The 23,217-nt window shown below is 41.7% G+C and overlaps 1 protein-coding gene across 4 annotated transcripts in view; it reads left to right on the top strand.

Moving 5' to 3' along the window:
* CCDC60 (coiled-coil domain containing 60) overlaps positions 1-23,217 on the top strand; it is a 212,148-nt gene that overhangs the window by 94,249 nt on the left and 94,682 nt on the right. For 3 of the 4 annotated variants that reach the window (XM_056821656.1, XM_056821659.1, XM_056821657.1), the window contains exons 2-3: positions 12,016-12,087; positions 22,009-22,088. In XM_056821656.1, the coding sequence (XP_056677634.1) occupies positions 12,016-12,087; positions 22,009-22,088 (152 nt within the window). Of the gene's footprint in view, positions 1-5,569; positions 5,774-12,015; positions 12,088-22,008; positions 22,089-23,217 lie in introns of those variants that run through there. The other variant, XM_056821658.1, reaches the window with a different exon arrangement.

Raw genomic sequence — 23,217 nt, 5'->3', positions numbered from 1 at the left:
CTTACTTCCCCACATCCACCCCACCTGCATACACACATGGATGTGTTTTCCCGGTCCCTAACTAATTTCCTCTGCCAAACATCACCATTTCTATTGAATGTAGAAGCATCCTTCCAGTTTCCAATAAACACCCCTCAGTGGCATCTCTTACTCTTAACTCCCCAATTTTGAGGTTTCCACCTCCATGACATCTTGCCCATATTCACCTGTCTCTGAAATACCAATATTTCTCTAGTGTCTCCAAGCCTTCCATGTTTACAGCCTCATATTCCTCCATCATCCCCATATGTTCTATTAGTTGCCCAAACATGCTTTCTTTTCTTTTTCTTTTAATAACCCTTACCTTCTGTCTTAGAATTAATACAAGTATTGGTTCCAAGGCAGAAGAGGAGTAAGGGCTAGGCAATTTGGAGTTAAGTGACTTGCCCAGGATTTGAACCCAGGACCTCTTGTCTCCAGGTGTGACTTTTTCTCTCCACTGAAGCACCTTAGTGCCCTGAAAACTTGCTGTTTCTACCTCCACAACATTTCTTGGGGTTCCTCTTCTGTCCACTCAAACAGCCATCATTCTACTCATCATTTCTTGACTTAGTGTCTACAAAAGCATCCTGTTTGATCTCCCTAATTCAATTCTCCCCTCATTCCAGTCCATCCTTTATATAGCTGACCAAGTGATTTTCAGCACACCTGGCCATGTCATTTCCCTCTTCTCCCTCCCCTATTTAAAGGGTTCCAGTGATGCCCTATTAACACTGGAATCAAAGACAGATTCTGTTTGCTATTTAAAGAACCCCAAACAAATGAGTGTGGGAGGAGGGAGAGTGAAGGTTGGGGCCCCAATCCTTACTACCCATCACTCCCCCTCACACACTCACAGTCCAAACTGACCTTCTGGCTGCTCCTCACACACATCCATCTTTTCTGTGCTTTGGAACTGGCTTTCCTCCATTCCTGGAATGCACTCTCCTGCCCTCCGCATGCCTTAGAGTCTCCTCAAGTGCCAGACTCCTAGACAGTAAGAAGTGGTGCATCCCTTATTTTTTTATCTTTCCCTTCTATCTTAGAATGATACCTACACACTGATTCCAAGGCAGAAGAGGTGGTAAGGGCAAGAGTTAAATGATCTGCCCAGGGTTGCACAGCTGGGTTTCTCTTATTTTTGCATCATCAGCACCTACTACAGTCCCTGGCACATTCTAGGTCCAGGTATCTCTTCCATATCAATGGGGGTCAGGGGAATGGGACCCCTATGATCTGACCATGGGGAATTTGGGGGCTTTTGTGTACTTTTCTCAGACTTTCACTTTTTACTTATTTTAACCTTAGAAAAGAAAGTAATATCCTTATTTAAAATGTATATTCTAATATAAAAGAAAATATGTATATAATTTATATTAGAAAATTACATATTTATGGTATTAAAAGGGGGAAATGTTGATAGGACCTAAATATTATGCTTATATTATGCATTTCTGAGTTTCTAAATTTTTTCTGCTGACCTTCACAGTATCTCCAACTTCTACCAAATTCCCAGAAATTTTCCATTTAATTCTTTATGCCAACCATGATATATCAAAAGTTCTGATGTGGAAGGGATACCTGCTATTAATAAATGCATGTTGATTAATGGACTGTACATAAAGCCTCTCCTGATTTCCCCCTTCTAGTGCCTCCCCACCAAAACTATTTGCTATTTATTATTTATAATTTTATATTTATTTTTACACACATATATGTACATGGACAAAAACCATGTGGTTTTTTTTCTTTCTTTGCATCTCCAGTACTTATCGCAGTCAGGTACATGCGCAGGACTCCCTTAATACATGTTTGTTGATTGAGGGATTTTTGTAACACCAAGAAGTGAGCAACATATGCTGTCACCTCCATTTTTTCACCCTTGACTTTGATCCCTCAGAGATTATGTTGTTCTATGATTCATAGCCATATGCCAACACTGGAGAAATACTGGCATCATGAGGATTTTAGAATCAGGGAGAAGATAGCATGACCCTTTCTAATCCTTCTGGTTGTTGCTTTCTCTCTCCTCAAATTATCTTGTATTTACTTTTTTTGGCACGTAGTAAGCACCTAATAAATATTTTTCATTCGTTGCTTCATTTATCCATTAATTCATCTGTATATATGGATATATACTACATCCCCCAGGGGAATCTTTGAGTACAGGAGCCGTTTTTTCCACACATTTGGTCTTTGTATTCCAGTCACTAGCGCAATGTGTTATCCATATTAGAGGACTGCAAGGGGTGGGGGGAGAGAGAGTGAGTAAAGAAGGGAGAAATAGAGAGGTGAAGAAGGAAGGAAAGAAAAAGAAAGAAAGAAAGAAAGAGAAAGAAAGAAAGAAAGAAAGAAAGAAAGAAAGAAAGAAAGAAAGAAGAAAGAAAGAAAGAAAGAAAAGAAAGAAAGAAAGAAGAAGAAAGAAAGAAAGAAGAAGAAAGAAAGAAAGAAAGAAAGAAAGAAAGAAAGAAAGAAAGAAGAAGGAAGGAAGGAGGAAGGAAGGAAGGAAGGAAGGAGGAAGGAAGGAAGGAGGAAGAAGAAAGAAAGATGAAAGAAAGAAAGAAAGAAAGAAAGAAAGAAAGAAAGAAAAGAAAGAAAGAAGAAAGAAAGAAAGAAAGAAAGAAAGAAAGAAAGAAAGAAAGAAAGAAAGAAAGAAAGAAAGAAAGAAAGAAAGAAAGAAAGAAAGAAAGAAAGAAAGAAAGAAAGAAAGAAAGAAAGAAAGAAAGAAAGAAAGAAAGAAAGAAAGAAAGAAAGAAAGAAAGAAAGAAAGAGAAAGAAAGAAAGAAAGAAAGAAAAGAAAGAAAGAAAGAAGAAAGAAAGAAAGAAAGGAAAGAAAGAAGAAGAAAGAAAGAAAGAAAGAAAAGAAAGAAGAAAGAAAGAAAGAAAGAAAGAAAGAAAGAAAGAAAGGAAAGAAAGAAGAGGAGGGAGGGAGGGTGGGAGGGAGGGAGGGAGGGAGGGAGGGAGGAGGGAGGGAGGAGGGAGGGAGGGAGGGAGGGAGGGAGGAAGGAAGGAAGGAAGGAAGGAAGGAAGGAAGGAAGGAAGGAAGGAAGGAAGGAAGGAAGGAAGGAAGGAAGGAAGGAAGGAAGGAAGGAAGGAAGGAAGGAAGGAAGGAAGGAAAGAGAAGTATGGCCCTATTGAGAGTTTTCTTGGCAAAGATACTAGAATGGTTTGCCATTTCCTTTTCTAGCTCGTTTTACATTTTCATTATTTGAAAGGCTGTCATGGTGGACAAGGAGGTTAGATTTGTTCTGTTGATCCCAGAGGGCATAACAGGGTGGGAGTTACAGAAAGGAGGATTTCAGTGTTACATTGACCCTTAGCAGCCCCCCAAGCCCTACACACAGAGGAACTGTGCAGAGTATGGCTGGTGCTATATCTGATTGCGCCACCAGGTGGTGATCTAAACTTGAGCTAAGCCTTCAATAACCACAGGTGTCCATCCCCTCTGCCCCTCTATAGCTCCCTCCTAGGGCATCCCCAGATTTCCCTCTAAAGTCTAGGGTAAAGATAGTTTTACAATTGCTCATAACTCCCTTGGCTGCTGGATTACCCCTATTCCTACTGAGTCCCCACATGTTTCTTCCTCTCCTCAGAGTAGCCCAAAGGAGTCACTTAATCAGCTAAATTTCATCTGCTAAAGTGAAAGGGAACAAACAAGAATATACACTGATAAACTGTTGAGAAGCCTCAGCCACCCTCTCTTCCGTGATGTGCCTCGTTGCTCTCCCAAAGAAGGGCGAGCTTGTTGCTTCCATAGATCTCCACAGAAAAGCCCTTTTAAGAGTCCCTGGATAGCTAGGTCATAAGGAGAAAGGAAGTGAAATTAACTGATTCTATCCAGCTTTCATCCCCTCTCCATCTTGTTGCATCTGAAGCAACAGTCGTTTAAAGTCTGAGCCCCCCTCCAGACAAGCCCTTATTTGAGTCCTTCAGGAGCTGGTCAGCTTTCTTCTCCTCATCTTCTCTTAGTAACGACTCCCCTAAGAGTCTTGGTTAAAAAATTGAGCTTCTGAAGGGTTCCCAGAAGGGAGAGAGGAAGCTGCAAAATGCTGTATGGGTCCTTAGAGGTCTTTGAGTTCAACTCTCTTTTTTAAAAAGTGCCACCACCCACCGAGACGAGGCTTTGTCTGGAGGGGGGCTCACACTTTAAACGACTGTTGCTTCAGATGCAACAAGATGGAGAGGGGATGAAAGCTGGATAGAACCAGTTAATTTCACTTCCTTTCTCCTTATGACCTAGCTATCCAGGGACTCTTAAAAGGGCTTTTCTGTGGAGATCTATGGACATAACAACCTTGCCCTTCTTTGGGAGAGCAGCAGCTTCAACAGCTCTTTTATGAAACTCGAGCCTGGGGTTCTCAGCCCAACGTGTCCATATCTTCTCAGGAATCTAGTGACTTAAGAAAATCCATGAGAAAACAACCCCCAGAGACTGGAGTAGAAACTGCTTCAGAGAGGGATTGACTCCAAGTCAACAAAACATGTCTAAGAATTAAAGCTGTCCCCAACTGATAGGGGACGTGATAACGCCACCTTGGATCAATCCACTGATCAACAAGCATTAATTAAGAGTCTTACGATGTGCCAGGAATTAGAGATGCAAAACAAAAATCCTCACCCTAAAAGTGTTTTCATTCTAGTGGGGGAGAGAATATGCATAAAATAGGTATCCCCAAAGAAATACAAGATAATTTGGAGATAGGAGTGGGGAGGGAGGAGAACATTAAATTCCTTGAACACAATGACTTTTCTTTCTGTCTTTTTGGATGGTGTCTGGCATGTTATTGTTATATTGTTTGTTTATCTGTTTCAGTCCTGTCTGGTTCATTGTGACCCCATTTGAGGTTTTCTTGGCAGAGATACTGGAGTGGTTTGCCATTTCCTTCTCCAGCTTGTATGACAGATGAGGAAACTGAGGCAAACAGGCTTCAATGATTTGCCAATTTGGGATTTCCTTGGCAGAGATACTGGAGTGGTTTGCCATTTCCTTCTCCAGCTCATTTGAAAGATGAAGAAACTGAGACCAAAAGTGTCAAGTGACTTGCCCAGGGTCACGTAGCCAGTAAGTGTCTGAGGATGTATTTAAACTCATTTCCTGACTCTTGGCTCAGCACTCTATCCATTATACCATATAGTGGTACTTAATAAATGTAAAAAATATAACCTGTTGACAAATTGTTGATGGATGATAACATGTAATTTCCTGGAAGATGAAGACTGCCTTTGTATCTACTGTGCCTTGCATGGTATCTGGCACATACCTGGCAGCTAAGTGGTACAGGGAATATAGAATTCTGTGCCTAGAGTCAGGAAAACCTGAGTTCAAATCCAGCTTCTGACAGCTACTAACTGTTTGATCATGGGCAAGTCACTTAACCTCTTTCTACTTCAACTGCCTCATCCATAGGATGGGAATGCCAACTAATCCCACTTATCTTCCAGGATTGCTGTGAGGATTGTTCTAAGGAAAAGAAGGAGCAGCTGCTGCAAGGCAGAAGCAGCAAGGTTCCAGAATTCTGGGGTTGTGAGAGCTTGGCTTTTGACTGATAACAGTTGAAGCTAAGGGTGACAGTGAGTCTAGCTCCTTGGGTGGACCTCCTGAGTTGGACTAGTCTCCCTCTCTTGTGTCTGTATCCCTTACCCAACAGCTGGTTCCTGTGTCCCTCTGTGTGTATCTTGTGGCTGATAGAGTGATTTCAACAGAGCTGCTCAAGACTTCCAAGTGCCAACTGTCAGTGAGAACTCTTTCTTCTTGGTATGGTCCTGCTACCTTCAATTCCTTACCATCTTTGTATATTAACGAAGGAGGGTTAATTAAGCTAGTTGTAGTCATTAGACTCGTAGGTAGAGAAGTATGAAATAGTGTCGATTATCAACTTGATTTAGAGAGGGGAGGTTATTTATAGTTTTAGATTTCCTTCCCTTATCTTAAAATAAACTATTATTTATATTTCTATATATAATTTCAGGTTACTATTTCAAGATCAAATGAGATAATATATTTAAAGCTCTTTGCTTATTTAAAAACACTATATAAATGTTACTTATTATTTTTAAAAGGGTATCGGAGGATCTGGGCTGAGATCATAGCCCTACCTCCATCTCCCCATGAGACCTTGGGTACATCAATCAACAGCTCTGAGCCTCAGTTGAATCCCCTGTAAAATAAGTGAAGTGGACTAAATGACATCTTAGGTCCTTTCCAGTTCTGAATCTGTGAACCTAGTTAGGCTGGTAATGAGTTTCCCATCTCTGGAAGTCTTGATACTGAAACTAGATGATCTCTTATTTGGGGGATAATGTACTGGGGCTTTGTGACTTCAGTTTTGTTGGGCTAGATGGCATCTGAAAACCTGTTCATCCTATATAAACCATAATTCTACCTTGAGAGATATGATGAGGACAAACACGGTATATCCCCAAAGTGTTTTGGAATCATAAAGCCTTAGAAAATGGGCAGCTTTTAAGCATCTAATCCCTGTATTTCTTCCCACTGTGGGCTGTTCATAACCACCATTTATCATGTACCTCCCATCCCTCCCTCCCTTCCTCCCAACAGTGCTGAATATTTAAGCTCTTTTCCATTTTCACACAATACAACCGAAATTGTCTAATCATTTTTGTTGGTCTTCTATGAACTCCTTCCAAGAGTCCTGCATTCTCAGATTGAGCAACATAGCACTCCGGGAAGGGTCCCAGCTGTTCCCCTGATGTTTGTATCAGTCTGAATACATCCAGTGGGAGTTCATTTCCATATTAATTTTATTCTAGAAAGGGCCCTCAATTTTTTTAAGTGCCAAAGATGTGGCAGAAGGTTTTTGCGTGCAATGCTGGGGGGGAAAGATACACAAATCTGGAAAGCTACCGTGCCACTGACTGCCACTGACAGATTCTCATCTGCTGGCCAGGTCATTGTTTTTTCCTTTTACAAAGTGGTTTTACAAAGTGGAATTTAATAAAGATTTAGTTGCTTGGCCTTGGAAACATCACAAATGGGGAATTGTGCTGTAGAACCAGTGTAAAGGACATCAGTGGAGAAATGTATGACCAGGAAGAAGGGAGGCAGTGTCAGAATGAGAAAGAAGGAGAGAGGAGGAGAGGAAGAAGGAGGTGGTAAAGGGACAGAAGAAAGTAGAGGAAGTGAGGTAGAAGGAAAGGGAACAGAACAGTGAAAAAGAGAGGGAAGAGGGGGAGAGAAGTGTGCAAGGAAAGGGAGAAGAGAGAAAGAAAAGGAAGAGAGAGAGAAAAAGGAGGAAGAGGAGGAAGAAAGAGAAAGGAAGGAAGGAAGGAAGGAAGGAAGGAAGGAAGGAAGGAAGGAAGGAAGGAAGGAAGGAAGGAAGGAAGGAAGGAAGGAAGGAAGGAAGGAAGGAAGGAAGTGAGGGAGGGAGGGAGGGAGGGAGGGAGGGAGGGAGGGAGGGAGGGAGGGAGGGGAAAGCTCCTATACTCTCTTAGTATCTATGCAAAAGATAAAGGCATGTCCCATGAGCATTGGATGTCACTCACTCACATACCCCTGAACCTCTCCATGGTGAACATGTGGGGGAGGATGCACATGGGACCCGAAGCCTAGGACCTAGTGCCACCTTCTAAGGACTCTTGGGTCATACAAACTGGGTTCAATCCTGGCATCCTGATCCCAAAGGAGATCACAATCTCTGTGGCTCATTATCTCCACTCAGAGTAAAACTCCAGGGAAATACGAATACACCTTAGGTAGCATGCTCCTTAGCCTCCACGTAGGTACACAGTGGTTTAAGGTTCGAGATACCAGCTCTTATTTCACCCACCAATGAAAATGGATAATAAATAGCTAAAGGATACCCGGGCATTCTTTTTTTAATTTTTATCATTTTTTTATATTCTCACACAGGCATTCTTGAACAAATACAAAGCCATAAGGCACTTAAATATCCCATTAGACTTGGATGAATGAATGGATGGTTGGATGAATGAATGGATGGTTGGATGAATGAATGAATGAATGAATGAATGAATGAATGCAAAAGTATTTGCCATGTTCAGAAACTATTCTAAGCACTGGGGTGACAAACACACACACACACACACACACACACACACACGCAAAGAGTTCATAATCTGTTGCCAAGTCCTGTCCATCTCCTGGCATGGTTTTCCTTTTCTAGCTCACTTGACAAATGAAGAAACTGAGTCAGGCAACTATTAAGTTACTTGCCCAGGGTGCCAAAGCTAGGAAGTATCAGAGGGTAGATTTGAACCCAGGTCCTCCTGGCTCTAGGCTTGACTCTCAATCCACAGAGCCACCTAGCTGCCCCAAATTATTGAATTTTGATTGTATTTATATCACAACAATCAAATCAGCCTTATAAATTATGGCTTGAATTATTGAATTATTGTCTTGTTGATTGTCTAGACTTAAAAAAAGAGATAATAATGCAAATTAGCCTTAATTTCCCCCCCCCCCCAAAAAGGGCTTTTTAAACATTTACCAGCACAATGGAGAGAGCACCAGGCCTGGAATCAGGAAGACATTAGTTCAAAAGTTGCCTCAGACACTTAGCAACTGTGTGACCCTGTGCCAGTCCCTTACTTTCTTCCTCTGTAGAATGAGGATAATTGTCATACCTCCCAGGGTTCATTTGAGATGAAGATTTGTCTGTAATATTTACAGTGGAGGTAATGTTGGTGAAATACTCTAGAAACCTTCAAATACTACATAAATGCTAACTATCTTCCCATGCTCCTTCTCAAGCTAGGTAGGGCATCCCAAACTGGGGCTCACATCTCAGAAATGGGATAAGGAAAGATCAGGGAAGGGATATGACCAGAAATGGCCCCAGGGAGCCTCAGGGCCACTGACCATTGGGCCATGGTAAGAATCAATCAGCAATCAACATAAAATTGTTTCCATTTTAATTTTCCATCAGACAGAATTTTTTAAGCCTTACAATATGTCAGGCACTGTATAAATGTCAGAAATTCAAAAAAAAAAAGGAGAAAAAGAGCCCTTGCTTCCAAGGAGTTCCCAATCTAAAGGGAAGCTCTCTTTTGTATGTATCACATAGGACAGCGATATGGCACAATGGATAGAATGACCAGATCTAGAATCAGGAAGATATCTTCCTGAGTTCAAATCTGACCTCAGATAGTTCCTAGCTATGTGACCCTAAACAAGTCATTTTACCCTGTTTGCCTCAGTTTCCTCATCTGTAAAATAAGCTGGAGAGGGAAATGGCCAGAGACTCTAGTGTCTTTGCCAGAAAAAGTCACAATGAGTCAGACAGGACTGAAACGACTGAACAACTTCAATTCTGAATGGTTGCCTTCTCCACCCAAATCTTGAAACAAAGAACATAAAAAACATAAAATTGAACAAATCAACCAACACACAAACTGCTTCTGACTGTAAATATACTGCCGATACCCATAATCCCCCACTTCTTCAAAGAAGAAAGGAGAGTATATTTTTCTCATCTCTTCTTCAGGCCACGCTTGGTCATTATTGGCACACCGTGATCAGTTTTAAGGATGTGGAGTGGTAGTGCTTTCCATTGACATTATTATCATTACTATGTATATTAACAAGCATATCTTGGGCATCTATTGGGCAGGGACAGAACAAGCATTTCTTGGGCATCTATTGGGCAGGGACAGCGTGGAAAAAGGGCGTCCATGATGCTCACCTTCCAAGATCCATTCATTCTTGGGGAAAGAGGAAGGAAATCATGGCAGCTCCTGTTTTAGAGTAGTTCAGGTCTTTTATATGGAGGGAAGAAGGAAGGGAGAGCTATCCAGGTGAGTCAGATTGGTTTGCCAACCTTAATATTGAAGTCAGAGAGAAAGACCCCAAAGAGCTAGGCAACTAGAAGCTTAAATACTAGAAGAGGGGGCAGCTGGGTGGCTCAGTGTATTGAGTGCCAGGCCTAGAGACCAGAGGTCCTGGGTTCAAATCTGACCTCAGATGCTTCCCAGCGGAGTGACCCTGAGCAAGTCACTTGACCCCCATTGCCTAGCCCTTACTGCTCTTCTGCCTTAGAACCAACACACAGTATTGATTCCAAGGTGGAAAGAAAGGGGTTTAAAAAAACTAGAAGGGAAGGTTCAAGAAATGAGTTAGGGCTGAAGAGGAATTTCAGAGAAGTAAGACAGAAAGGAGGGGAACAGAGTGAGAGATTATAGCGATGGGTACTGTTGGGCAAAGAAAGAATGGACCAAAAGGGGGAGGGGATTATAGTTTATAAGAACTTCAGTGGAATTTACTGTCTTTTTCGCTGTTTAAACTTACACATGCGAGTGCAACAATCTCAATAAAATTGTCAAATGTGAATTTTTATTCCAGTCACCCATCATCAATCAGTCTCTAACCCATTGCCTACCTGGATAGAGTAGAAAGGATCCACTCCTCCTTCTCCTCCCCAACATTGGCTTTTTGCCCATTCTTCAATAATAATAGCTTGTGGTGCTTCAAGATCTATGAAGTACCATCCTCACAATCTACTCTCACAGTGCTGTGAAGTGAGCTGTGCAAGTATTGTGCCCATTTTGCAGATAAAATAACCAAGGCTCAAAGCAATCAAGTGATTTGCAGAAGTAATTTGGCCTTGTGTTAAATCAATGGATGACCAGGAAAGCCTGTGTTCTTCTGATCTATTTCCTCACAACCAACATTCACAAGTCAGTCCACCAAAAGCATTTATTAAGCACCTACTGTGTGCCTGGAATTGTGCCTAAATGCTGAGGATACAAAGGAAGACAAAAGGCAATCAGTCCCTGCTATTAAGGAGCTCATAGTGTAACCGAGGAAATGACATGTAAAAAATAGGTACATACAAAATATACGTGGTCTAAATGGGGGAAAGATACCAGAGAAGAGACTAGCAGGGGAGAGAAATGGGGAGCTCCTGAAGAAATTTGGATCTGTGGTCTTACTTCTGATTGAAGAGAAAGATGAAAACTTCAGTGGTTTCTGTTTCTGTTGTTCAGTCATTTTTTCAGCCCTTTCCAACTCCATTTGGGGTTTTCTGGAGTGGTTTGCCATTTCCTTCACCAGCTCATTTTACAGATGAGGAAACAGACAAACAGGGTTAGGTCATTTCCTTCTCCAGTTTATTTCACAGATAAGGAAATTGAGGCAAACTGGGTTAAGTGACTTCCCTAGGGTCACCAAGCTAAGAAGTATCTGAGACCACATTCAAATTCGGGTTTTCCTGAATCCAAGTCTGGGACACCATCCATTGTTCCACCTAGCTGCTTTGGCTCCCTATTACCTCTACTACAAAAGGCAAAGTTCTAAGCCTGGCACTGGAAGCCCTCCCCAGTCTGGCTCTACCTATCTTTCCAGTCTCATTTCATATATCTTAGCTATTTCCTTTGTGTAACATTCCATCTTCCACCTCTGTTTATTTACATAAGCCTTGTCCTAGCCTAGGTTTGGAATATTCTCCCTTTCCACATCCACCTTTTAAAATCCCTTCACGCTCTTCACTCAATTACTGCGACCTACACCAAGCCTCTTTTCTTCCTAAAGGTCCTTGCCCTAAACTTCCTAAAAAGTACTTTGTATTTACTTATCTGTATATTGTGTCCTATGGGTAGAATGAATGCTCTTTGAGGGCAGATACTTAAAAAAAAACAAACTTACCTTCTGTCTTAAAATCAATACAAAGTCTCAATGCCAAGAAAGGTGGTAAGGGCTAGGCAATTGGGATTAAGTGACTTGCCCAGGGTCACACAGCTAGTAACTGTCCATATCTGAATTTGAACTCAGGACTTGCCATATCCAGACCTGGTGTTCTATCCATTGAGTCACCTAGCTGCCCCATAGAAACTCTTGTTTTCATTTTTGTCTCCCCAATACCTAAAATTGGGACACAGGTCGATGTAGGAGGTCCTACCTGAGAGTTTACTGGGTTGAGTTGAATTGTGTTGAACTGAAATGATTTGATCAACTTCAGAAATGTTTCTCTGTCTCATTCACTGGCCAAGATTGTTGTTTATGTGTCTTGTCTTTCTTTCCAGGATACAAAGAATGGAAGCTCCCAACAAAATATAAAGTATCTAGAAAAATCAAGGTTTCACAAAAATTCAAAGGTGAGCCAAAGAAGCAATTCTTCTTTGAGGTCTTTGTCATTTATTTTCTAGATTACATACTATTACAATTTGGGGAGGATGGTCTTTTATTGCAATCCTCAGTCCTACTCATGGGGTTGTGTCAGAGCTCCTCACCCTCCCTGGAGTTTGATTCTTCACAATGTGCTATGGCAGTGATGGTGAACTTTTTAAAAAATGGAGTGCTGTGCTCTTCCACACACCCCCAAGTGCCAGGTGCACCCTATTCCCCCACCCTTACCCCACACAGGGAAGGGAGAAAGAGCTCCTATTGGGTGGTTGGGCAGAAGGGTGGGTGAAATAAAGAATGTCCTCACAAGTGTATAGAGGGGGAGGGGAGTGACCCAAGCACTCTGCTCCCCTCTAGCTCTGCCACCTGTGAACCTCTGACCTTACCTACCCCCTGTGTCCTCCCATTGGGCTGCTGGGCAGAGGAGTGGATGATGTGAAAAAGTGTCATCAGGTCAATGACACAAGTAAAACCCAATGGAATTGCTCATTGGCTATGGGGGGAAAGAACATGAATCACATAACCATGGAGAAATGTTCTAAATTCATTAATTAAATACAATTTTTCAGTTAAAAAAAGTGTCATCAGGCAAAGTGGAGAGGGGGAGGGGAGCAGCTCTGCCCAAGGCCCTCTGCCTTTCTAGTAACAAACTTGGAGTGGGGGAGTGGGAGGGTGGAACATATGCCCACAGAGAGAGCTCTGCATGACATATTTGGCACCCGTGCCATAGGTTCACCTTCACTGTGCTATGGGTTTCCTCTTGAGCTCCAAATGGGGAGAATGCCCCTACCCCAGGACTCAGAGCTAGTGGAATTTCTATTCTTCCAGGAAGAGAGGTATAGATAGAGTCATAGGATTTGACCCTGGAGATCATTGAATCCAACTCCTTTATTTTAAAGATGACAAACTGAAGCCCAGAGATGTCAAATGGCTTTTCCAGGGTCACATAGGTAGTATAAGAACCAGTATTGTACTAAGTTTAATGAACAACAAAAAAAGTATAAATGTGATACCTGGGAGGGCTAACATACTTTAGCAATTGAACTCACTCATATATTCATAGAATCCTAGAATTTCAGAACTGAAAGAGACCTCAGAGAGAGGCCATCTAGCTTAGCCCGTCCCTAGCAAGAATCTCCTTACCAACATACCCGACCTAGCCTAGCTACTCACCTAGCTTTTGACTGACCTCCTTCAGGGAGAGAGAGCTCACTACTTCCAAGGTAGCCCCTTGAACTGCTGGACTCCTATCATTAGAAAGTTCTTCCTAATATCAAGCTGAAGTTTTCCTTTTTATAGTTTCCATGCCCTGCTCCTTGGATACACCCTTTGGGGCTAAGCAGAACAAGGTTAATCCTTCTTCCTAGTAACAATCTTTCAGATATTTGGAGAAAACTAGGTATCCCAAGGTATAAAGCTCAGAACCTAGAGTGAGGAAGCACTGAGTTCAAATTTGATCTCAGTTACTTACTCTACCAAGTTATTTAACCTTTTTGTCTACCTCTGTTTCCTTGTGTATAAAATGAGGAAATTGGACTTTATGACTTCTTAATATTCCTTGCAGCTCTAAATCTATGATCCAATGCACCTAAGAGGATTTATTTAAGGAAGAAAAATGAGAAGGTATATTAAAAGCAGAGAGAAGCAATATGGTATCATGGATAGAGAGGTGGCCTTGGAGTCAGAGAGTACTAAATCAGAGTCCCACCTCTGACACATACTGGCTCCATCACTCTGAGTTCCCCAGAGGCCTCTCTAAAACTCTTTGGGGAGTCCCATCACAACAAATTCTCTTTACTAATGTAATCAAAGTTCTGGTCCAAAAATAAAAATCAAAGCATTTAATGAACACAAATCTGGATGGATAGGTAGAGTCTAGGAAAGTAAGCCTCTCTGACTTCCCAATTTTGCCTCAAATCTACTCTACAGTTTGTTTGTTTTTAAAGAAGGCTGGTTTCCAGAAAAGGCTACAAGCAACAAATATTTAATAAGCACCTACTGTGTGCTGACCAGCAACAAATATTTAATGAGTACCTACTGTGTGCTAACCACTGTGCTAAACACTGAAGATACAAATATAAGCAAAAAGAAAGGCAGTCAGACCCTGCCCTCAAGGAACTTACATTCTAATGGGAAAAGGGAGCCCAAAAAATCAAGAGCAGAGTAAGAGGGGAAAGCATCTGAGACTTTGTGTTTTCCTGGTCTCAGTCAAAAAGAATAAAATGAAGCAGCACCTTCTGTTTTCAAGTTAGTTTTGTAGTCACTTAAATGTAAAGCAGCATTGCAGGGGTCCCTAGGTGTCTCAGTGGATTGAGAGCCAAGCCTGGAGATGAGAGGTCCTGGGTTCAAATTTGATCTCAGACATTTTCTAGCTGTGGGATCCTGGGCAAGTCACTTACCCCCCATTGTCTAGACCTTACTTATCACTCTTCTGCCTTAGAATACAGTATTGATTTTAAGATGGAAGGTGGGAAGCAGCATTGAATTTGTGTTTATATAATTGGGAAGAATTAATAATAGCCATACTTTTACTATAAAATACATGGTAACTCTAGAGAGGCATTGTAGCATAAGGAAAAAGCACACTAGAACAGAGTTCAAATCCTGCTTCTGACCCCCAATTAATTCATTTAACATCAGTGGGCCTCAGACCACCAATCCAAGAAGAGAACTGCCTTGCAGAGCTTATATTTAGCCCATTGAAAAGAGATGCTCTACCATTTTTTTAAAGTATACCCCTAGTGGTGGCTAGGTGGCTCAGTGGATTGAGAGCCAGACCCAGAGACAAGAGGTCATGGGTTCAAATCAGACCTCAGACAATTCCAAGCTGTGTGACCCCGGGCTAAGTCACCTATAGATAGATAACTAACTAGATTTCTGTCTATCAATCCATCAGTTCATCCATTTATCTAGCTAGTTAGTTATAACTAACTAATATCTGTCTAGCTAGCTATTCATTGAAGAAGTAGTAGCTCTGGTTTTTCAGTTCTGCTTCTGGCCCTCTGGGCAAGTTTCACCCCTCCATTTCCTCATCCATGTGATGGATGATATGATACTTGTACAACCTACCTCACAAGGTTGTTATGAGGAAAAAACATTTCATCATGCCATAAGGTGCCATATAAAAGGGACCCGAGCTGGCCAACATGTCAAAGGATCTCCGAGTCCACAGGTATGAGAACTCCATCCACAGGTGCAGATCACAACCCATTTATAACTTAGGAGATGAGCCTTAAAGAGCATCTCGAAGCTCAGGGAAGTCATGGGTAACATAGGTCAGAGTCACAGAGCTAGTAAATTTCAAAAATGAGATTTTAATCTGGGTCTTCCCAGCATTCCAGTCTGCTGTGCCTGGAAGAATTTGAGAACTTAGCCTGTGAAATGTAAATAAGCTCAGAAGGAATTCATCCAGTTATCTCATGTAGCTCCACGGGAAACAAGGGGAATACTGATCCTCAGCTTATATTTGGTCTAGGGTCAAAGATAGTCAGGACAAATCCGTTCATGTTCAGTAGCACAGACCTGCCATGCACACTCAGCTACCCTGATGCCAGTTGCCAGAATATGCCAAAGCTTGAGAGTTGGTCATAATTCTGTGAGCTTCTCAGGAAGATCAAAGGGTGGAGCTGGAAGGGAACTTAGATGTCATCTTGGCCAACCTTGACAGATGAGGAATCTGAAGAGAGGAGGTTGAATGACCTCCCAGAAATCCAGCATCTCTGGGTCAGAAGAGCCATCTAGTTCAACCAAGATCTAAGCAAGTGTCCTCTCTACAGCTTACCTGATGAGGGGTCATCCAGCCTCTGCATTTCCTCCAGAGGCAGTCCATGCCACCTTGGGAAAGCTCTCATTGCTAAGACGTTCCTTACATCAAGCTTAACTCTTCCTCTTAGCATCTTCTGCTATGATAGCAAAGGATCATAGATTTAGAGCTGGAAGGAAGGAAAGATGGAAACAAAGGTGTTAGGAGCTAGCTAGGCACTGTGCTAAGCTCTTTAAAAATATCTTATATGGCATAACCCAGATCAAATTGCTTACCAAGAAGGCAGAGGGAAGAAAGAGGGGGAGACAACTTGGATCTTATCATTTCAGAAAACATATGTTGAAAATTATTCATACATGTAATTGGGAGGATAAAATAGCTTTTAATTTTAAAAAACATCTCATGATCTTCATGACAGTGCTATCATACCTATTTTGCAGTTAAAGAAACTGAGGCATGGTGGTAAGGCAACTTGCCTGGGAAACATTTATAAGTGTCTGAGGTCACATTCAAACTCAGGTCTTCCTGACTCCAAGTCCAGTACTCTCTCCCTGGTACTCCCTAGCTGTATTGAAATTTTTCAGACAAGTGTGGTTAAGTGACTTGCTCAGGGTCATACAGCTAAGAAGTGTCTGAGGCTAGATTTGAAATGAGGACCTCCCATCTCCTGACAACTCCTCTCAGGGGCTCCTAAACTTGAAGACCTCTGATGAGAGAGATGGACAAGGCAGCCCATTCTGCTGCTGCATTTTCCCGGTATACCAGCAGTTTCCTGTTTTGCTGGTAGCTCCTAGTTATGCCCTCTGGGGCTGATGAAATGCAGCTAACTCTTGCTCTTTGAACTAGGCTTTCTAATGCCTGAAGTCTTTTTTTCTGGGCTAAACATGCCCAGTTCCTTCAACAAGTCCCAGATACCTGCACTTCCTTCCTCATAACGTTGCTATGAAGCTCCACTGAGAGTTTTCTGCCAGTCTTTAAGTGGTTCTAATTGGCAGCTATTATCTTAGTATCCCAGCTTGGTAGGAGGCAATAACCCTTCAACTCTTGGGTCTCACTTCCATTTTCCACTCAAAAGGACCCAGAGCAGCAGGTAAAACCCAATCACTAAAAGGAACAACAAAACCAAGAATAAATCTTTTCTTCCTTTTTAAATTATTTTATTAAATTTATTAATTTAATTATTTCCATTCTTATTGAAATCTTTTGTTTGCACTTCAAGTCCTCCTATGTTCCAAGTCCTCCACCTTTTCAAAAAAGGATAGGATGAAATTAGGCAATTCAGAATATAACAAACCAATACATTGGATCATAAAGACTTAAAGGGATCTCAAAGGTCATTGATTCCACCCCTGCATATATTTTTTTTAAACCCTTACCTTCCCTCTTGGAGTCAATACTGTGTATTGGCTCCAAGGCAGAAGAGTGGTAAGGGCTAGGCAATGGGGGTCAAGTGACTTGCCCAGGGTCACACACCCTGCATATTTTTTAATTTTACCTTGGGGAAAACTGGGTGACTCATGGATGGAGAGCCAGGCCTAGAGATGAGAGATCCTAGGTTGAAATCTGGCTTCAGACACTTCCTGGCTGTGTGATCCTGGGCAAGTCACTTAACTCCCATTACCTAGCCCTTACTGCTCTTCTGCCTTGGAACTAACACACAGTATTGATTATAAGACAGAAGGTAAGGGCTTTTTAAAAAATAAAATAAATTTAAAAATAAAGAAAAATCCTTACCTTCTATCTTAGAATCAATACTAAGTGTCAGTTCTAAGAGAGAAGAGTGGTAAGAGCTAGTCAAATGGAGTTAAGTGACTTGCCCAAGGTCACACACCTAGGAAGTGCCTGAGGCCAGATTTGAACTTAAGACTTCCTGTCTCCAGATCTGGTTCTTCGTAGAGTGAGCCATGAACAGCCCCTTCAATCCCTCCATTTTACAGATGGAGAAAATGAGGCACAGATAGGCTAAGTCATTTAGCTAATATGTGTCTGAGGGAGGATTTGAACCTGTCATTCTGACTCCAGGTCAAGTGCACTCTCCACCACACCACCAGCTGCCAACAACTAAGTGTGACAGTATAGGCAGGGTTCCATACCCATAGTCACTCCTTACAGATCAGTGTGGCCCATAGGAGATCTGTCTGGAGCTCCCCCAGACTTCTAGCTCCTAGCTCTTCACAGCACCTCAAAAACCAGCCCTTCCCCTTTAAACAGTCTTTAAATAGTGCCTTTTTCTATTCCCTAATAATGAGCATTCATAACACTTAATTCTCGGCATTTCTCTTTATTAAAAAAAAATCCAGTTAAGTCTCATTATAGAGGAATTAGAAGCAAGCAAATTAGTTTAGAAGCAAGCAAATCTGGGGAATAGTGGCTGAAAATATAGAGCTGAAAAACATTCCTTTTATTACCAAAAGATAACAGCCAATTAAGTAGTCCCATTGATCTACCAGGCCAATAAGTTGAGCATCACCATCAGGAAATCTGCCTTGATACAGGCAAGGAAGGGCAGTGACAGTGAAGCCCCTAAGCAGAGTGGAAGTGCTTCCTACCTCAATGGAGATACCTCTCAGTGGACCAGAATTCCTTGGGGTGGCCCAGGAGACAGCATCAGAATAAAAACTGGCATTTGCATGATACCTTTTCTGGTGGGAAGGACTGTTGCAGAGAATTCTCAATGAAGAGACTTTTGCTAATATTGTAATAACTCTCCAGTGACTTAGATTCTGAAAGAGTTGCCTAGGACACTGAGAATTTAAATGATTTGTCCTTGGTCACTCAGAACTCCAAAGTCAACTCTGCGCTCACCAGGCTATGCTATTGTACCTTAAGGTTTGCTAAGTGTTTCACATATATTATTTGGTTTGAGATGCACAACAATCCTGTGAAGTAGGCACAGTTATTATCTCATTTTTACAAATGAGGAAACTGAGGCACAGAGAGGTAAGTGCCCTGACTACACAACAAGGAAGTAACTGAAGCAAACTTTGAGTGCAAATTCATGGGACCAGAGGGTCACAAACTAAATCCAGAGAGGGCCTTAGAAATCATCTAAAAATATTCTAAATGAGATCATTGAAAGAGAGCTAGCCTGGAAGCCTGAATGGGAGTTCCACCTTGGATACATAATGGCCAAATGATCTTGGGCAGGCAATTTAGCATCTCTATGCTCCAGGGAAAACAAAAGCACTTTGTTGAAACTAAGTTGCAGAGAAAGTGACCACTGGCTTTGGTAAAGGGAGTTTTCTCACCTGGAAGTTCCTTATACCAATGAAATCACAAATCATAACAAAATCCCAATTTAGTGGGTTTATCATTCAGTCAATGTCATCATTCAATTGAACTGGTAACTCTCCAAAGTTACCAATGGTACCTTAATTACCAAGTCTAATGGCCTTTTCTCAGGGTTCCTTAAAAAAAAACTCTTACCTTCTGCCTAAGAATCATTACTAAGTATTGGTTCCAAGGCAGAAGAGTGGTAAGGGCTAGGCAATGGGGGTTAAGTGACTTGCCCAGGGTAACTCAGCTAGGAAGTGTCTGAGATCAGGGTTCTTTAGCCTTTGATACTGTCAATTGCCCTCTTAGGAACTCTCTTCTTTCTAGGTCTTTATGACCCTACATAGTCTCCTTTTCTGAATTTTCAAATAAGCATGCCCACTAACTAGGGGTGTCTCCCAAGGCTCTATCCTAGACCCTTTTCTTTTCTCCCTCTATACTCTCCCTTGGTGATCTTGTCAGCTCTCATCTCCATAGAGATGCCAATCAGATCTACTTATCCAGCTTTAGTTGCTTTTCTGAACTCCAGTCCCACATCATTAACTGGATTTTTTTCTTTTGGACATCGCAAATTGGATGCCCCTTTGGCATCTCAAACTCAAATTTCTAAAACAAAATTCATTATTTTCCCCCAAAATACTCCCCTCTTTGGAACTTTGCTGTTTACTGTTAAGGATACCATCAATCTCCTATTCACTTAGGAAACCAGTGCATCATCTCTGACTGTTCACCTGCACTCACACCATATATCCAGTCTGTTGTCAGATCTTGTCATTCCAACCTTCACAATTTCATCTCTTCTCTCCACTTAGGCAACTACTACTCTAGTATTAGCCCTTATCCCTTCTCACCTGAATTATATCAAGAGTCTCTAAATGGACTTCCAGCCTTGTTTCCTTCCACTGGAATCCATCCTCCATTCAACTGTCTTGTGGATTTACCCAAAATTCATTTCTCCTTCCTCTACCCCAGTAAACCACAGTGGCTCCCTATTACCTCCAAGATCAAATATAAACTCTTCTATTTAGCATTTAAAGCCTTTGACAACCCATTCCCTTCATGTCTTTCCATTCTTCTTATCTTTTGTTCCCCTCCACTTACTTTAAAATCCATTGACATTGGTCTCCTTGCTATTCCTCAAACACAATGCTCCAACTCCTACTGTATTTGCACTAGCCATTCCTCATGGCTAGCATTCTATCCCCCCCCTTAACTCTGCTTCTAGGTTCCCTGATTTCCTTTAAGGCTCAATTCAAATCTTACTTTCTACAGTATATATTTCCTACACACACACACACACACACACACACACACACAGGACCTTTCATTTGCAATTACCTTCCATTCATTATATGTATATATGTATATACATATATTTTTTATTTTATGTCTCTGCCATTAATCTGTGACTTCTTGAGGACAGGAACTTTTTTTTACCTTTCTCTACATCCCCAGCACTTGACAAAGTGCCTGGCACATAGTAGGTCCTTAATAAACGTTTATGGATAGATCGTGAGCTCCTTCATGCAAGCACTGTTTTTTACCTTTTTTGCTTTTTCTTATATCCTAGTACTTAGCACAATACCTGGCACACAGTAGGTATTTAATAAAGTTGGACCAATTAATTGCTTAATAAATGTTTGTCGACTATGTATTTTCTGCATTTATTTTTAATATGTCTCTTATGTCACATACATCATGTCTTCCCTAATAAGATGCAAGTTCCTGGGTTTGTCTTTGAATCCCTAGTGCCTAGCAGAGTGCCTGACACAGAGTAAATTCTTAATAAGCTTGTCAATCTGGTCCATCCTCCTCATCTCTAAAGATAATGAAACTGAGGCCAAGAGAAACTCAATAGGTTGGCCAACGCCATGCAGATACTAGGTGACAGAGCCAAGCTGATCCCAAATTTGTTGCTCCTTCCACTTTATTAAGGTTGCTTCCAGGGCTAGCATCATGCCTACTGTCCTCCTCCCAGCTGGCAACAAACAGCTTGCCCACCTAGTAAAGGGACAAGCAGCATTGCCTAGCAGAAAGACCATAAGCCAACCTTTGTGGCCTTGGACAAATAATTTATCCCCCTGGACCTCATTTTACCCATCTGCCAAAAGAGGGAGACTGAACTAGATGGCTTCTGTAGGACTTTATTAACAGCCTCTTTGTTACCTGGGTTCAAATCCTTTCCTCTGATACTTACTTCTTTTGTGACCTTGGTCAAGTTATTTCCCATGTCTGATCCTCAAATTCCTCCTCTTGGTCGCTTTGAGGGTTCTTTCTGTCTCTCCTTCTGATCTAATGTTTGATATTCATTGAATGGAGCTGTTACTAATGATATGAGACTTGGAACTCTACATAAGGATTTCAATCAACCCAAGAGGGACCCTTGATATAGAGACTAATTAACATGGTGGGAGGCAGAATCTAGGAAGGGGAGAGCAAAGAATCAGGGTGTCTTTTTTATACTGCAATACAACCAAAATCTCTGGGGGGTAGCTGGTGACTCAGTGGGTTGAGCCAAGCCTCTGCATCAATTTCCCTTTCTATAAAATGGGAGGATAAAGTATTCCTCTGGGAAGCTAGGTGCTTCAGTGAACTGAGAACCAGACCTAGAGATGGGAGGTCCTGGGTTCAAATCTGGCCTCAGATACTTCTTAGCTGTGTGACCCTGGGCAAGTCACTTAACCCCCATTGCCTATCCCTTACCACTCTTCTGCCTTGGAACCAATACTATTGATTCTAAAACAGAAGATAAGGGTTTTTAAAAAAGTCTAAACCTGAGATAGAGGCCATCTGGATTTAGCTGATAAACTTACCTGAATGTCCTTTTTTCTTAATCATTCTGATGGTTTCCCATTAGGCTGATGAAACCTCCGGGAAAAGCATTAGATTCATGGAGAGGGAAATCACCAACCTCAAGAAAGATCTCCTGCACAGCCGGTAAGAGAAGTCAACATGGCGGATGTGCCTTGAGGGCAGGCACAGTTCTGCTTTTTCATCTTTCTATCCTCTGCCCTTGGCACAGTGTGCAGCATACGGTGAGCACTTGATGGAGGTTTTTAGACCAATTGATTCATCAAAACAACATTGATGTTGAACTTACCCCAAATGAATGTGTGGCTAATGCCTTCCACGTGTACATGGGCGATTTCCAGACTCACCTTCTCCACCAACAAGCCAGTTAGCTTTCCCTTGTAATAAAGAGACAGCGCAAAGCAAAACCAAGCAACACAATGACCAGAGATGAGATTATATCCAACCTTTTATACTCCAAGCCCCCACGTCTCTACTGAAAGGAAGGAGGTAACTTAGCCTGTCTCTAAAATTACGATCCTACGTACACATTTCCTTTTTTAAACTAAATTTTATTTTATTTTCCCCAAAACAATTTCCAACATTTTCCCAAGAATTTTGAGTCTCGAGTTCTCACTCTCCCCCCAACCCCATTGATATGGCAAGTAATTTCATATCAATTTTACACACGCAGTCATGGAAAGCATTTTTCATGTTACTTCTTTCCTAAGTGTATTTTTAAAAATAATTTTATAACACTTTTACCTTCCATCTTAGAATCAATATTGTGTTTGGTTCCAAAACAGGTCAGCAACATGGTTAAGTGACTTGCCCAAGGTCACCCAGCTAGAAAGTTTCTGAGGTCAGATTTGAACCCAGAACCTCCCATCTGTAGACCTGGCTCTCAATCCACTGAGCCACCAAACTACCCTCTGCATTTTTTTTTAAACACACAAGGAGTTTATTGGCATTTCAAGGCATCAAGCTGTTGTGATGAACCAGTCAGCTAATTTCACCTTTTATTAGACAGGAGTAAAATAATTTCTATAGTGGAATAAGACAATCCTGAGTCGCAAAGCTTTCCATGAGAAGCTGGGATTCGTGTCTCCTTAGCTCCTTCTCCAGTCTTCACAGCAGGCTCAGTGGATGGAGCATTCCAGTACCTTTGCCCAGAAAATTCCAGTTAGACCCACAAGGAGACTCACTCAGACACAACTAAGATGACAATGATCAACAATAAGCTCCTCCCCCTTTATAGCACCATTGAGAGATGAGT

The sequence above is a fragment of the Monodelphis domestica genome, chromosome 3, assembly GCF_027887165.1.
Source record: "Monodelphis domestica isolate mMonDom1 chromosome 3, mMonDom1.pri, whole genome shotgun sequence".
Taxonomy (NCBI): Eukaryota; Metazoa; Chordata; class Mammalia; order Didelphimorphia; family Didelphidae; genus Monodelphis; species Monodelphis domestica.
Note: the sequence above shows the minus strand (reverse complement) of the source record. Positions and strands in the feature narration are given on the sequence as shown.